Source organism: Malaya genurostris, chromosome 1 (assembly GCF_030247185.1).
Source record: "Malaya genurostris strain Urasoe2022 chromosome 1, Malgen_1.1, whole genome shotgun sequence".
NCBI lineage: Eukaryota > Metazoa > Arthropoda > Insecta > Diptera > Culicidae > Malaya > Malaya genurostris.
Window position 1 is genome coordinate 59,601,705 of NC_080570.1, and position 14,709 is coordinate 59,616,413.

General features: G+C 35.4%; 1 protein-coding gene across 1 annotated transcript in view; it reads left to right on the top strand.

The window, feature by feature from the left end:
* LOC131440193 (uncharacterized) overlaps positions 1 to 14,709 on the top strand; it is a 64,850-nt gene that overhangs the window by 29,793 nt on the left and 20,348 nt on the right. The window contains exon 2 of the mRNA XM_058611255.1: positions 8,386 to 9,405. Coding sequence (XP_058467238.1) covers positions 9,161 to 9,405 — 245 coding nt within the window. The 5' untranslated portion in view covers positions 8,386 to 9,160. The remainder of the gene's footprint in view (positions 1 to 8,385; positions 9,406 to 14,709) is intronic.

The window sequence follows — 14,709 nt, forward strand, 5'->3', positions numbered from 1 at the left end:
TAAAGTTTAATTTCGATATCAGGCCACATGCCGGGTCAGCAGTACCAAGTATCTAGCACTTTCTTGTACATGCGAGCTCCGATCTGGAAAATTTCAGTATGCCAATTTGACCGAAGCACTAGCAATCTCATTGTCCGGTACACTTACTAATCAACTTCGAAGTCTTTAGAAACATAACATCGAGTATCAGAATATAGTAGCCTGACGCTACTTCACTAACATTAATTTTCCAGAAATTTCATTCTTAAACATTTCAAGGCATAGATAGCTTCAAAATTAAAATTAAATTCCATCTAAATTTATCTCAAAACTGTTTCTATTTGAATGCTCATTTCATTTATACAGTGATCACCGAACGCAACGCTTCGTAACGCCTATAACTTCATAACAAGTAACGCATTTAACGCTTTGTAGCGCCTATAACTTATCAAAAAAGAAACGGATATAACGCTTCGTGACGTCTTTAGGTTACAAAAAAGTAGCGCTTCGTAACGATTCGTAATGCTCCGTAACGCCTATAATAAAAAGTAATGCATGTAACGCTTCGTAACGCCTATGATCCACCAAAAAGTAACACGCCTATAACAAAAAGTATCACATATAACTCTTCGTAACGCCTATACTTACTAAAAAATAGCGCATGTAACGCTTCGTAACACATATGACTCACAAAACAGTAACGCATGTAACGTTTCGTAACGCCTACAACTCACGAAAAAGTAACATATGTAACACTTCGTAACACCTCTAACTTATTAAAAAGGAACGCATTTAATGTTTCGTAACGCCTCCAAGTTAAAAAACAGTAACTTTTGTAACGTTTCGTAGTGCCAGTAGCTTATTTAAACGTAACGCATGTTACACATTGTAACGCCTATGTCTTACAAAAAAGTAACGCATATTCCTATAACTTACAGACTAAATTCATGCAATACCTGATAACGTCTTTAACTTACAAAAAACAACATATGTAACGACTCCTATAACATACAAAAGTATCGCATATAACGCTTCGTTACACCTATAACTTACAGATAAGTAACGCATGTAACGCTTCATAAAGTTTATAACTTACAAAAAATGTAATGCTTCGTAACGCCTATAACTTACTAAAAAGTAACGCATGTAACGCTTCGTAACACCTATAACTTACAAAAAAACATATGTAACCCATTGCAACACCTATAACTTACAGAAAAGTATCACATGTCACGCTCTGTTCCACCTATAACTTACAAAAGAGCGACATATTCAACAATTCGTAATACCTATAACTTCCTTGAAAGTAACGCATCGTAACTCGTTTACCGCAAGAATCTAACGGTTTTTAACATTCATAATTTCCCCAAACTACTGATGTGATTTGTAACCCTTAATTTAAGAAAATTATCGTATGCAACGTTTTCTAGCTTCTTCAACTCAACGTAACGCTTCCCATCTCACGATAATATCGAGTGAAACGTTTCGTCAAATGGAACATTTTTAATATTGGAGACGGGTATAGTGTGATGGGTAAGTCGATGCCTTTCAAGCAACCCACCTGGGTTCGATTACCAACCCCCTAACATAGGATCAGAAAGTTTTTCTAGCCCGAAGAGGCGAATGAGCTTACCCAAGTAGCAAATGTAACTTATTGAAATTTCAAGAGGTTCTACAATTGTTTTAGAATTGTTTTTTATGTTAGATATGTTCAAAACAGATTTTTTAATATATTAAAATCGGTTGTGCAACTTATATCTGTTAAGTTTCACGATAATACCGAAAAAATCACTATAGAATAATTTTAAGTATATCTAAAACAATTGTGCAGCAAATCACCAACTTGCCCACGTTGCACTAGTAGTTATAGAATCTCTGCCAAAATTTTCACATCGTCATGTAAAAACGAAGTAACTAAAACAATTGTTCAACTTATCAAAAATTTTCCAAATGGCTGTCATAATTGTATCGGACTCAATATATGCCGAAATGGCTGTATATTTCTTGTGATAGTGATATTATGCTTTCCGCAAGGCAAAAACTAATAAACCGAATTGAAAACCTCGCAGTAAAAACTATTTTGCTGCCGAGTCCGCATTGTCTTGACTGCCTCATGAAATTTAGGTCAGTGTGTGCAGTTTTCTTCATTTTTAGAAAAACAATTCGAAACTTGCAAATAAGTTGTACCAGGTTTATCTGCTTGAAATGAACGTAAAACTTGTTGACATGAGAATACTATCATAAGAGTTTCAAAAATACAGCATTACATACGCAAAGAAAATAAAAATCAAATCAGATAATTTGTATTCGGTTTTCATCTCGCGAAAAAATGAACAGACCTGACATCACTTTTCAAAGATATTGAACGAAAAGTTAAGTTCATCATAGTTACTCCCATAGTTATATATTACCACTTGAGCAACTTGTTTTTACAACTAAAGCACATGGGCTCACCAAAATAATACCTACAGTGCGTATCACAAATGTCGGGTTCACTAAGATGAATGACTAAACTGTGTTGTGTTTAAGTCAACTAGTTTGATAAAAATAAAAACAACTATTTTGATAAAAATAAAAACAAAACTTTCTCTTTACAATATTTACATTTTTATATTTCCATTTATCTAGGTAAAATAAATCATTACGTTGGGTGAACCATTTTCTTTTTAACACACTGTTACCCTCGATGCCATATTGGAAAATATTGAAGAACAATTCATTTCAAGATTTTTCAGATTAATTGAAACGTATGATTAAAATCGTCAGGAAAGGTGTATGAATGTTTGATAGCTTTCTTATACATATTTTGAACACAATTCCGATCATATTCATTGAAAAGAATAGATTTTTATTTGCATAGAAATAGGTGCGAAATCATCAAAACACGTATATTCGAAGACACTTGAAAATTTCAGGCGTACGAAGACATGTTTCACCATAAAAATGCAGTTCGTTGTCGATTTTCTATTTACTAAAACATAAAAGATCAATTCTACAATATGTACTATTCATTTATGTGCAGAATTTTTTAAAGTTCCTTGTTTTTTTGTTACGGGCAGTTGTATTGAAAATTAAATGTGAAACTTATTCATAAGAAATTATGTTTGCTATGTTTTTGTGAACATCAATTCAATTCTTGTTTACATTAACAGTTCGGCTGAAAAGATCGTGTCGTTTAATAGAAACACACATTTTTTTGCCAAAATTCGTTTTTATTATTCAACATAATTGCCATTAGAGGCGATACAGCGATTATAGCGATCTTCCAACTTTTCGATACCATTTTTGTAGTACGATTTGTCCTTTGCCTCAAAATAGGCCTCAGTTTCAGTGATTACCTCTTCATTGCTTCTAAATTTTTTACTAGCGAGCATTCTCTTGAGGTCTGAGAACAGGAAAAGTCACTGGGGGCCAAATCTGGAGAATACGGTGGATGAGGGAGCAATTCGAAGCCCAATTCGTTCAATTTCAGCATGGTTTTTTGTTGTTGTTTTTGATCGATTGTGAGCTCACGCGGCACCCATTTTGCACAAAGCTTTCTCATATCCAAATATTCATGAATAATATGTCCAACACGTTCCTTTGATATCTTTAGGGTGTCGGCTATCTCGATCAACTTCACTTTACGGTCATTGAAAATCATTTTATGGATTTTTTCCCATTTTCATCGGTAACAGCCTCTTTTGGACGTCCACTGCGTTCATCGTCTTCGGTGCTCATATGACCAGTACGAAATTTTGCAAACCACTTACGAATTGTTGCTTCGCCCGGTGCAGAGTCTGGATAACACTCATCAAGCCATTTTTTGGTATCGGCGGCACTTTTTTTCATCAAAAAGTAGTGTTTCATCAACACACGAAATTCCTTTTTTTCCATTTTTTTCACAATAACAAAAGTAGCTTCACTGAAAATGCAATATCTCACAAACTAATAATCAGACAGCTGTCAAATTTATACACGTATCTTTTGAAGGATGGGACTAACTGAAAATGGTATGGATTTAATTCTAGTGGCGCCCTCTCATAGAAACGATACGAACTTTTCAGCCGATCTGTTACGTAGTAGTTTCACAATTGTTTTTTCGCTGATTTAATTGCTGCATTTGTAATGGGATCGATGCATGAGTTTTTGTATTAGTTGCACAATAATTGTGAATAAATGTTCGTAACTACGGAAGAACTTAAAGACATGTTGCACAACACAGAAAAATTGCGCTTTTCCCATAACACAACAGTTACTACAATAGTAATATGAACTAATTTGATAAATTGCACAATCTGTAGAAAACTACAGGACAGTAACTTAACGTGCTACTTGGGTAAGGTTAAAGCCTTAATAATCGGAACAAAAAATATATCCATAGTATCTTTACTCAGGCGTTGAGTCAGATAGGCCTCAAAAAACTTCGATACGTATATTGCTTCAAAAACTAAACTACTATTATGTGTATAATTATCAGGGCTTTTTTGTTAATATTCTCTGACGGGCACGCTAGCGCACAATTTTTTGTACCCCTTACACAATGTTTTATGGAGGAAACATCGAAGTAATTTTTCGTTTCACTGATAAAAACGTGATTAATCCACCTAGCACTGAGATGATACCTTATTTCATCAATACTCATGTGTTGCGAATTAAAATTTGGGGGTGCATTCCGAATCGAAAACTGAATACCGCTTAAACTGAAATAAATTTATTTCGTAATCGACTATCCAAATCAGCAAACCCGATCAACCTGATTAATTTAAGTGAAATGGACATTTTTATACTAATCATCCTGTATCTCCTAAGCCAGAAATCGGATCTGACTAAATTTTATAGGATTTTAAGACCTCTCATTTGAATCATAGATGATTCTTAGATTTCATTTAAATCTTAGATCGGTTCAGCCATCTACGAGAAAAATGAATTGCATTATTTTAATTTCGTTTCACATATCATCCTGTGGTTCCGCAATCAGAAGTCGGATCCAAACGTAATTCAGGAACCTTGTTTGGGAGTATACTACTTTTCATATGAATCTGAGTTTGTAGAAAACGGTTTAGACATCTCCGAGAAAATTGAATGAAATTATTTGTCACACACGCATTTGCTGATCTCGACGAGCTGAGTCGTATGGTATATGGAAGTTATGTTCTTCCAGCTTTTATTGCTGTAAGTAGTTTAAATCAATATAATTATGGACTTGCTTTCAACTCGAAAATGCAAAATCTAAGTTTGATAATATATTCTGTTTTCAAGGTCAATTGTGACAGATACTGTTAAATTTTGACATAAAACTTCGTATAACTCAAAAAGTTAACATCCGATCTTAAAACAATTCAATAGCGTTTTGGGTGACGGGGACCTTTCATTTGCGACTAGTTTGATCAAAATCGGTCCAGCCATCTCTGAGATCTCGACCTCTTTGTTGACAACACACATACAGACACACACATACACACACACGGACATTTGCTCAGTTCGTCGAGCTGAATCGATTGGTATATGTCATTCGGCCCTCCGGGCTTCGGAAAAATTTTCGAAAGTTTGAGCGAATTCTATACCTATTTATATATATATATATATATATATATATATATATATATATATATATATATATATATATATATATATATATATATATATATATATATATATATATATATATATATATATATATATATATATATATATATATATATATATATGTATATATAAACATAATATTTTAGTAAAAAATAATAGCTGTTTAGTATTTTTATTTAGGTTTTTTTTGTTATAGTATCTTTTGTTTACAATATACGCAATAAATTTTAAAGCAGTTTTCAAATTTTGATCAGGTTTTGATGTTGAATCTTTTCTCAATGATTCTCTCTTTGTAAGTCCTATAATATGGACAAAATTGATGAGTAGAGTTAAATTCAAGTGAAAGGTCCCATAAGGAATTCCTGAATCGGAGGACTTCCGGTTCCTGAATCACAAGCAAATAAGCGACGACTTAGAAAAGAAAAGAAGTTTTCCAATCAGATCTTGAATCTGTTTCAAAATTCTAATTTTGTGAGTTATAGAATGATGAGTGTTAAAAATCCCAACCTCCATGTGATTGATGACGCGAAACGGTTGATGACGGTATCATCAAGATTGGTATCAACGTGCGATAGCGTGCTCCCACAAAAAAGCCCTGATTATTATTACTATTGTCATCCATTTTATGTGGTGCCGCTGCGTGCTTTATTGGCAGTGGAGTTTTGACTGTAACTCTTAGAACCTATATCTTACTGTGTAATCTACAGGATTAACAGCCCCATAATATTTCTCAAGCTTTTTTTTTCGTTTCTGTTTCTGTTTCCGATTTCGGGAGGGACCAGGGCCCCTCGGGTCCCCCTCTGGGTACATGACTGTTTCTACTTATATGACAAATGTAGGGAAACTGTCAAGTTGTCCACGTGTTGGATATCACCAATGATGCAAGGTAATACAATTACTTCAGGCGAAAACGGATCTGCATCTGAACTGAGAAATTTGTTAATTTACAGACAAATTAGCAGATCTGGCATCTCTGCATCTCACGATTTGTCGAAAAAGATGGAGTGCCGGTAACCGAATTCTGTAGATATTTTGAAAATGATGAAAACACTTTAGCTGCGAATATTTTGATATCAACTGGTATCGTGATTCAGAAATAGATTGAAATCACTTTATAAATATTCAATGCATTCACCCTTTTGATTTATGTTCTTCAATTTATGGCACTAGAAAAAAAAATTCCTAAAAATAACTTTTGTGTTGCTATTCACACCATTCAAAATTATATTGATCGCAGCAAAAAGTATACGCGTCTGTTTGCTTTAGTATTCGGCACAAAAATAACGGGCAGCTATTACACACTTATGACATTTGTCGGAATGACACTATCTACCGGCAACCAAACACTTTCACCTATAATTGATTTAATATTCGACTTCGGTATTTTGATATATTTTCAAGTGTAGCAATATATAATTTATCGAACTGACGTGAAAGGTTGGATATGTTTATCACTTATTTTAGTAACTCATTTAAAATTCCAGTAATTTGGAAGTGTCACCGTTAATTTCATATTTTTGGCAGTTTAGTTTAAATGCTATGGGAAGTTCAAATTCGCTCTCTGTAGTATTTTGTTAAGATCTGTTTTTGCTATTTAATTTATCAGTTTCTTTCTAGTCTGTTTTCTCGTTGGATACATTGGATAAAAGTTAAAATAAGTTCAAGACAACTTCTCACTTTTTTCTGCTTTAAAATTTGCGCGTTTGTTTAAGGCATGGTGTACATCGTAACATATGAAATTTATCAATACAGCGCTTTGTTAGCAGTAAACTCTTGGTATGAGATACCTCATAAAAACTGAGTTCTTCAATAGCTTTCTAGTGTTAATGTTTTTCGTTTTGTATTCATTATAATACGATTCCGCGTTATCATATCTTATGCGAATTTTCTCAGCCATGTGTGAATATATTTACAAGTAACAAGTGATTTTTATTCCTACGATTATTAATAGCTTCAAATAAACTTTTCGAATGTGATATAACTTATTCTTCGTGCTCCACGACCAACCGTTTTGTATTGGTCTAACAACGAATCAAAACCGGATTTCTCAATTACAAAGCAAAGGAAACTCTCCGGCTAGCAAGCTTAAACGATGCGGAACAGTATACAATTTGATGAAACGAATTCAGCGTCGTCGGTCGTTTGGAACGGAAAAGGTCACCGCATTAACTCGACTGCATACAGACGGTACACATTTGCGAATGGCAAACGAGAGACTGGCACTGAATTGACGCTTCCCCTTTTATGCATGACCGGTAGAAAATGAGGAATTTCCCACGATTGATGGCGTAAAAGTTTGATGTGACCCAAAAAAGCACAACTTCGTAGCTACAGGCTAACGTACAGGTACCTTCTGATATTTACTTAGATGTCAAACACAATCACTCTTCTTCAAGTAACAAGACCTAGACAACAAGACCTCCCACGACGAGTGGTGAAAGACCGATAAGATCTGGAATGATCAGCAACAAGTACTACGGGAACAGCATGACTGTGGTGTAATCACGTAGTGGAGTCTCGTGAGCTGGTTAAGCGCTAATTATTCCTATCCGAAGGCGGTCTTTCAGTCGGTCAGACGCGGTAAGCCATAATTAAGGCACTTGACGTACAATGTGTGTTTATATAAGAATTTCCGCCATTAATCCACAAAGATGTCTGAAGATGGTAGAGTTTATCACACGAAATGCTTGCGTTAATGTAAGTCAGTTGATAAATAAAATTTAAAATTCAAAACCCCAAACACGTGCTTCAACAAAAACTGTACACCCAAAGCTCTATTTTCACCTGCATCTACTATTTCTGCAAATTGAAACCTTTTCTGTTTTCTCTTAATTTCAGATTACAAACTTCATGTCCCAGTTTTCGCACCAGTAATCAAAGCCAAGCATTCTGAAGTTGCAAACCCCGCTGCGGCCGCAACACGCGATCCAGTATTTTACGGCATCGTTCCATAAATCATTGGCATCAACAGCTCGGTCGAAACGTCAAGAGTCGCAAAACAATAAGCCGTAATTGGGGAGGAAAAAAATTGAGCAGTTTAAATTGCTGATGACAGAGAGTGTGTACAAATTAGGGGTCGTGAATTTGTTCAATTGAATTATATTATCATCAAAAGTGTCGGTTCGGCCGGGTCGGGTGTTACAATTCAATCCGGGCGGCGAATGTCGGTCGTCGTCGTCGTCACCGCCAGTATAGAGGAGTGATTTGTTGTGAGAAAGCGAGAAATTACTGCCCATCGTCACCGTTTGGCCGATTTCTTCTTGCTAGGTCATGAAGACAATAGCGAGAGGTCACTAATGATGCAATCTCCGGACAGTTGGTAGTTACTGCTGCACTGTTGAACTAATTATTTTCCGACGGATGTTACCGTTTGGTTTCCAAACCGAAGATCGCTCGAGGTTGGGTTTTGTGGTTTGATAGGACTGCACCGCAAGAGAAACTGCCCGCGATGATTGTGATCAGTGACAACCTTCACCTCAATGTTTTGACAATAAACTTTGTGCTTCATCTCCGCCGACGTCGCTGATGTCCGGCTGTTGGCATTGGCGTAGGAGACTAGTGACTAGTGGATCGCGTACAATCAACCGTGCAGTGATAGCACCAGAGTGCCCTCATGGCCGATAGCCGCGAACGAATACGTGGCCCACCACGGGATGGGCGTGAAGGTTTTACCAGTCCGCGTCAGGTGCTCAGACGATTGATGCTACTGTCCGAGGGCCGCCAATATCGGGAGGCAGCCACCGTGGTTGGACGTCTTGGGCCCTCGGTGTTGCGGTCGGTTGTGGCAGAACTTCCGATGGATATTCTGATCGAGGCGCTGCCTCACAGCACCTACCTGCTGGAGTCGTTTTTCAACAGGTAAGTTCAGGGGATTTGTGAATAGCAAAATAGCTTTGAGTTAGTTAAAATTCAGTGTGCTTGATTCTGCACACAATGGATGGTAGTGAATAACTGTTTTATAATGGAGTGAATTATGTTTTCATCATACTTCAGACTCCGATCAATTTGCAGTTGCAAAGATCTATCAAAAAATATGTTAATCAATAGAGTAGTTTGCTCTTCACCGCAGTTTAGCATGCAGCTGTAGTCATTCGCTTCTCGGGACAGATAAATCTTGCCAAGATCGTTTAATTTTAGAACATAAAAAACCTGCTTTAATCCACATAATGGTGTAATGATGCCTTTCACATTTTCATTTTATCCAACACTACAATTTAAAAAGTTCAGAAAATAGTTTTGAAGATTACTGTTGCATAATACTACTACATTGATACACTACATTTGAATTTAAGTTAGTGGAAATCTATTCAATCATATGTGAGAAAGTGAAGTGAGATCCATTTTATCATATTTGATTATTATTATCAGTACTTCCGAAAACAAAAGCTGGATTTCGGCATAGTGACATTCGTCCCGGATTGGCGGATCAATGCATAGGACGCTGGTCTTACAAGCCAGTTGTCGTATGTTCGAGCTCCGACCTGGAAGGATTCTTAGTGTCAGTAGGATCCATAGTACACTGAGAATCGGCTGCGAAGTCTGTTGAAACAGAAAGGCCAAATTCCACGAAAGGAATGTAATGCCAAGACTTTGCTTTGACATTCGGTTCATTCAACCTGACACTAATATGAACTACAAATTTATTTACAATTCTCTATGACGATTTGAATTTTGGAAAAAAAATGTACCGGTAGTCGGACTTGGATAAAATTCAGCAAATCATTTATGGGACTATCAAAGGTTTATTTGGTTACAGGCTCTCATGGTCTGAAAACTAGAGAAAATCACTAGCCAATATAAAGAGGTAGCTTTCGAACAAAGTATTCCTGAAATTGACATTTTCATACTGAGCCCCTTCCTCCGGAACCAGGAGTTTGATCCGAATGAAAATTGGGATATTCTTATGGCATCTTAAGACTTTCCATCTCCGAGTGGGTGACATTATATTCACATATTTGGTGCAAATCATCTTGTAACTACGGAACCGGAAGTCGGATCCAAATAAATAAAATGATGTTTGTATGGGACTATAAGATCTTTTATGTGAATTTAAGTTTGTGACAATCAGTTCAGCCATCTTGGAGAAAAATGAGTGAAAATATTTGTCACACACACATACACACACACACACACACACACACACACACACACACACACACACACACACACACACACAGCCATATGTTCAGTTCGTCGAGATGAATCGAATGGTATATGACTTTCGGCTCTCCGGGCCTCGGTTGACAAGTCGATTTTAGCTGTGAGTGTATAGCCTTTCTATATGAGAAAGGCAAAAATTGAACATACACATACACGTAAATTTAAGAATGCCGTAATTTCATAGGTGACGACAGGATTTTAAATCTTTTAGCAGGTGTAATGTTTTTGTGTCTGTACCGATGTCAACTTTAGCCAAATTTGCTACAAAGTTAATAACATGATTCTTTTTAACATGCTTTGAGTTGTAAATTTATGTGAATTGCGACGCTTTTTTATGTGCATCTGTCGAGACGTAATTTACACAATTTCTCTAAGTTCGTATATAACGAGTGGATTTATTGTGGCAATTTCAAAATCAAAAAAAAAAGTAAGTGGTTAGTGTCAGAGGCATAATTGGATGGCGTGAATACGAATAAAACTGACATGGTTCTTCACACATCCGAATCCGAATTTTGTCAACTTTCAATGCGTCATTTGCATAATTGTAACAGTACAATTATAAGGCGGAATCAGAGACATAACTGGATGTCGTGAATTAATAATAATAAATATTATTAATAATAAAAATAATAATAATAATAATAATAATAATAATAATAATAATAATATAATAATAATAATAATAATAATAATAATAATAATAATAATAATAATAATAATAATAATAATAATAAGATTTATTACTTCATAATTAGAATTGACAGTTCTGGCACGAATTCAAAATAAAGGAAAATCAACAATGATAATAACAATAAGATCTTATGATTGTTAATATTATTATTATTTCATTAGTATTATAACTTTCTTGAAAAAAAAAATAACATCAGAAGTATTCATTTAGGGGTTTGGTACCTCATGTGTACCGTTTTGTGCTAAAATGCACATGACTAGTTTTTATTTTTTACGTTTCGCATTCAGTTCATCAGTGCGTCAGCAGTTTATGTTGAACTGCTAACTCCACCTAACGGTTCAACATAAACCGCTGAGCAGACGTAAAGTATTTGCTATTTACAAATCACTTATTGGCACCGAAATGCCATGTCTATCCTGACGTGCCGAAAGAGTACAATTCAATAACTTTATTGAAAAGTATGCTAGACAGGATAGAAAAATTTAGCATAAACATACCATGTCGGCTTACAATCAAAACCGGATTTATAATCCCACTCACTCCAAACACTTTTGAAACAAATGTAGATATTCAGCGGTTTTAAGAAATTCTTTCCCTTCGCAACATTTAAATCTGTATTCTTCAGAAGATAAAAAAAAACACATTAATCTGTACATGTGGCAACCCTGTTTCGTACAGCACATTTCCAAACGGCACCCATACTAGTATAAAGATGTGTTCTACATCAATACTTTCATTTTTGCATTGCATGAGTCGTAATTGAGGGTGCAAATTTTGTCTACTTTCATTTTGATGAATCATGTTTTTGGAACGAAATAGAGAAAAATCAATTAATTCTTATTGATATGCTGTAGCACTGAAAAGTGCTTTGAATTATCATGACCAACAGGATCTGCATTTCGATCCGAGATAATTGTTGGTGTGTACTCTGATGACTTTAGCTGGCAGGATTCTGGTGTGGTATCGCTGTGTGGCTGGCCCGGCTGCGACTGCCGCTCGCTTCATTCCAGCGTGAAGTCTTCGGTGTTGCTCCCACAACCTAACTGAGCAGTGCTCCCATGACGACTAATGACTTCAGTTGGCAGACTTCTGGTGTAGTAACGCTGTGTGCTCGGCCCAATTTTACTGTTGTGTGTCTTGCTTCTATAACCGTTGCTCACAAAATGATAGAAAATCGAAATATTCAGCTTTTATTTCGCAGGAGCAGCACATATTTTGTTCTCTTCCTTAGAATGCGTTCTGATTGGCTGAAACTGAAATAGATCAAATCAGACATGTTTTCCAATAGTGTACTATTAAAACACTTGAATGTTGTTTCGATTCTATTGGTTAGATTATACAAATCCTTCCACAGATCGCTGAGCTATGAACTTTCAAAATACGAGAACGACAAACACCTGTCATGTGTTTTCCTCTTTAATACTCTTTGATACCAAACATTTAAGACAAGTTTAATTTTGAATTTTTTTAGATTACGTCACACTACTGAAAATTTTATCATAAAATTGTGATCATATTTCCGATGGCATGTAGCAAAAATTATGTTGATTCGTTAGATACAACAAGAGATAGAGAGAGTGATAAGTTTTTGATCGTGAAAAAAACTTATCACTCTCTCAGAGGGTAATTTTTGAAAAGGCGCCCCATAGTAAAGTGAGTCGTATTCACGACAAAAAAAAAATTACGGGTTGTTCCCCTAAACAAGAACGATTGAATCGAAAATGCAATGTTCAAATTCATTCATAAATTAAAAACCAAAATCGTTTTTAGTCATCTAGGATGTCTAAATTAAAGTTAGGAAATTATATGACATTAATTTCAATAACTTACTTGTCAAGCCTGTCGTGAAAATACAAATTGTATAGCGATTTGAAAGAATATCCACAAACCGAAAGCCGCCATCTTCGATTTTAGGAATTCAAATTTTTAATAACCACTTGCCAAGTGCGGACAAAAAGTATCTAAAATTCTTTCAAAAATTTATGCTATGATATGATATGTATTTAACAAACTAGATATTTTTAGTAATATAGTAATATATTTAGATATTTTATAAAATGATGCATAGTTGGAATTAGCCTGGTGCAGTATTCTCTTCACGCCAAAGGTTTTGATTCGTAACAACGAATAAACAATTCTGCAAAAGGCGAGAATTATAAGAGCTTCTAGGTTATGACTACATAGTTAGTGTCTGTTTTACTAGCAAACAAAACATGACGTAAGATCACTGCGTTCAAGCATTGAAAATATTCTGTATATATACGTGTCGGTTTTACACACGCTTTGTTCGATGATTCGTTCAATTCCTGCGGTTGGTACTTTGCGCGCCTTGTTTTTGCACTACATTTCATCCTCATGCTCGTTCATAGCAAACATTTTAGAAAACTTCAATTTTAATTTAGCTGTGGTTATCTCATACTGCTGAAAATTTTATCATAAATTGCTGACCATATTTCCGATGATATGAAGAAAAAAATTATGTTGCTGTGTTAAATATAACAACAGGTATTCGTGATTAAGTTCTACCTATTCTTGTACAGGGTAAATTTTTAAATGGCGCCCCAGAATAAAGTAAGTCGTATTCACGACAAAATATCAGTTTAATCCCCCTTAAGGCGTAATGATACCTTTTTAATTATCGGTGATACAAGAAGTTGATGTTAGTTAATTTTGGAATTTTTGATTGTTTTTATAATTGGAACGAGGTATAGCCGAAGTAAATTCATATGACCATCAGAATTAGATCAATTGTTAAATTTGTTACGCGCTTTACGTCATCATTCAACCGCCTTTTAAGACCTTCTACTCTCCGGTTATTTTAAGAACCATCACAATATTCGCAAAGGATAATTCAGCGTTTGTGTCACATACTCGGTATCATTTCTCAAACCAAGCGCTTGCCATTTGCGTTGCCCATTTGTATGAGAAAGGTGATGCAAATCTAAAATATTACTGTGGAACTCGCAAAAACAACTGTTCATTGAACAGAAATAGGAAAGTTTGTTCGGACTTTATCCAACAATATCTACAAATCCCGTTTACCCTGTAGTTCCGGAACCAGAAGTAGTATCCACAACAAATTTAGGAATTCCGTATGAAACTGTAAGACTTTTCCTCTGAACCTATAAGTTTGTGAAAATCGATTTGACCATCTTGAAGGTAAGTGAGTGAGACTCTTTTGCAGTCAATTACCATTTTCAATTCTTCCGAAACCGGATTCAGATGACCGGAATAGCCAATTCGTTGGTTCGTTTGCCAGCAACAAATATGACCCAAAAATTGGAACAGTTTTTAAATTAGTGAAACCTAGA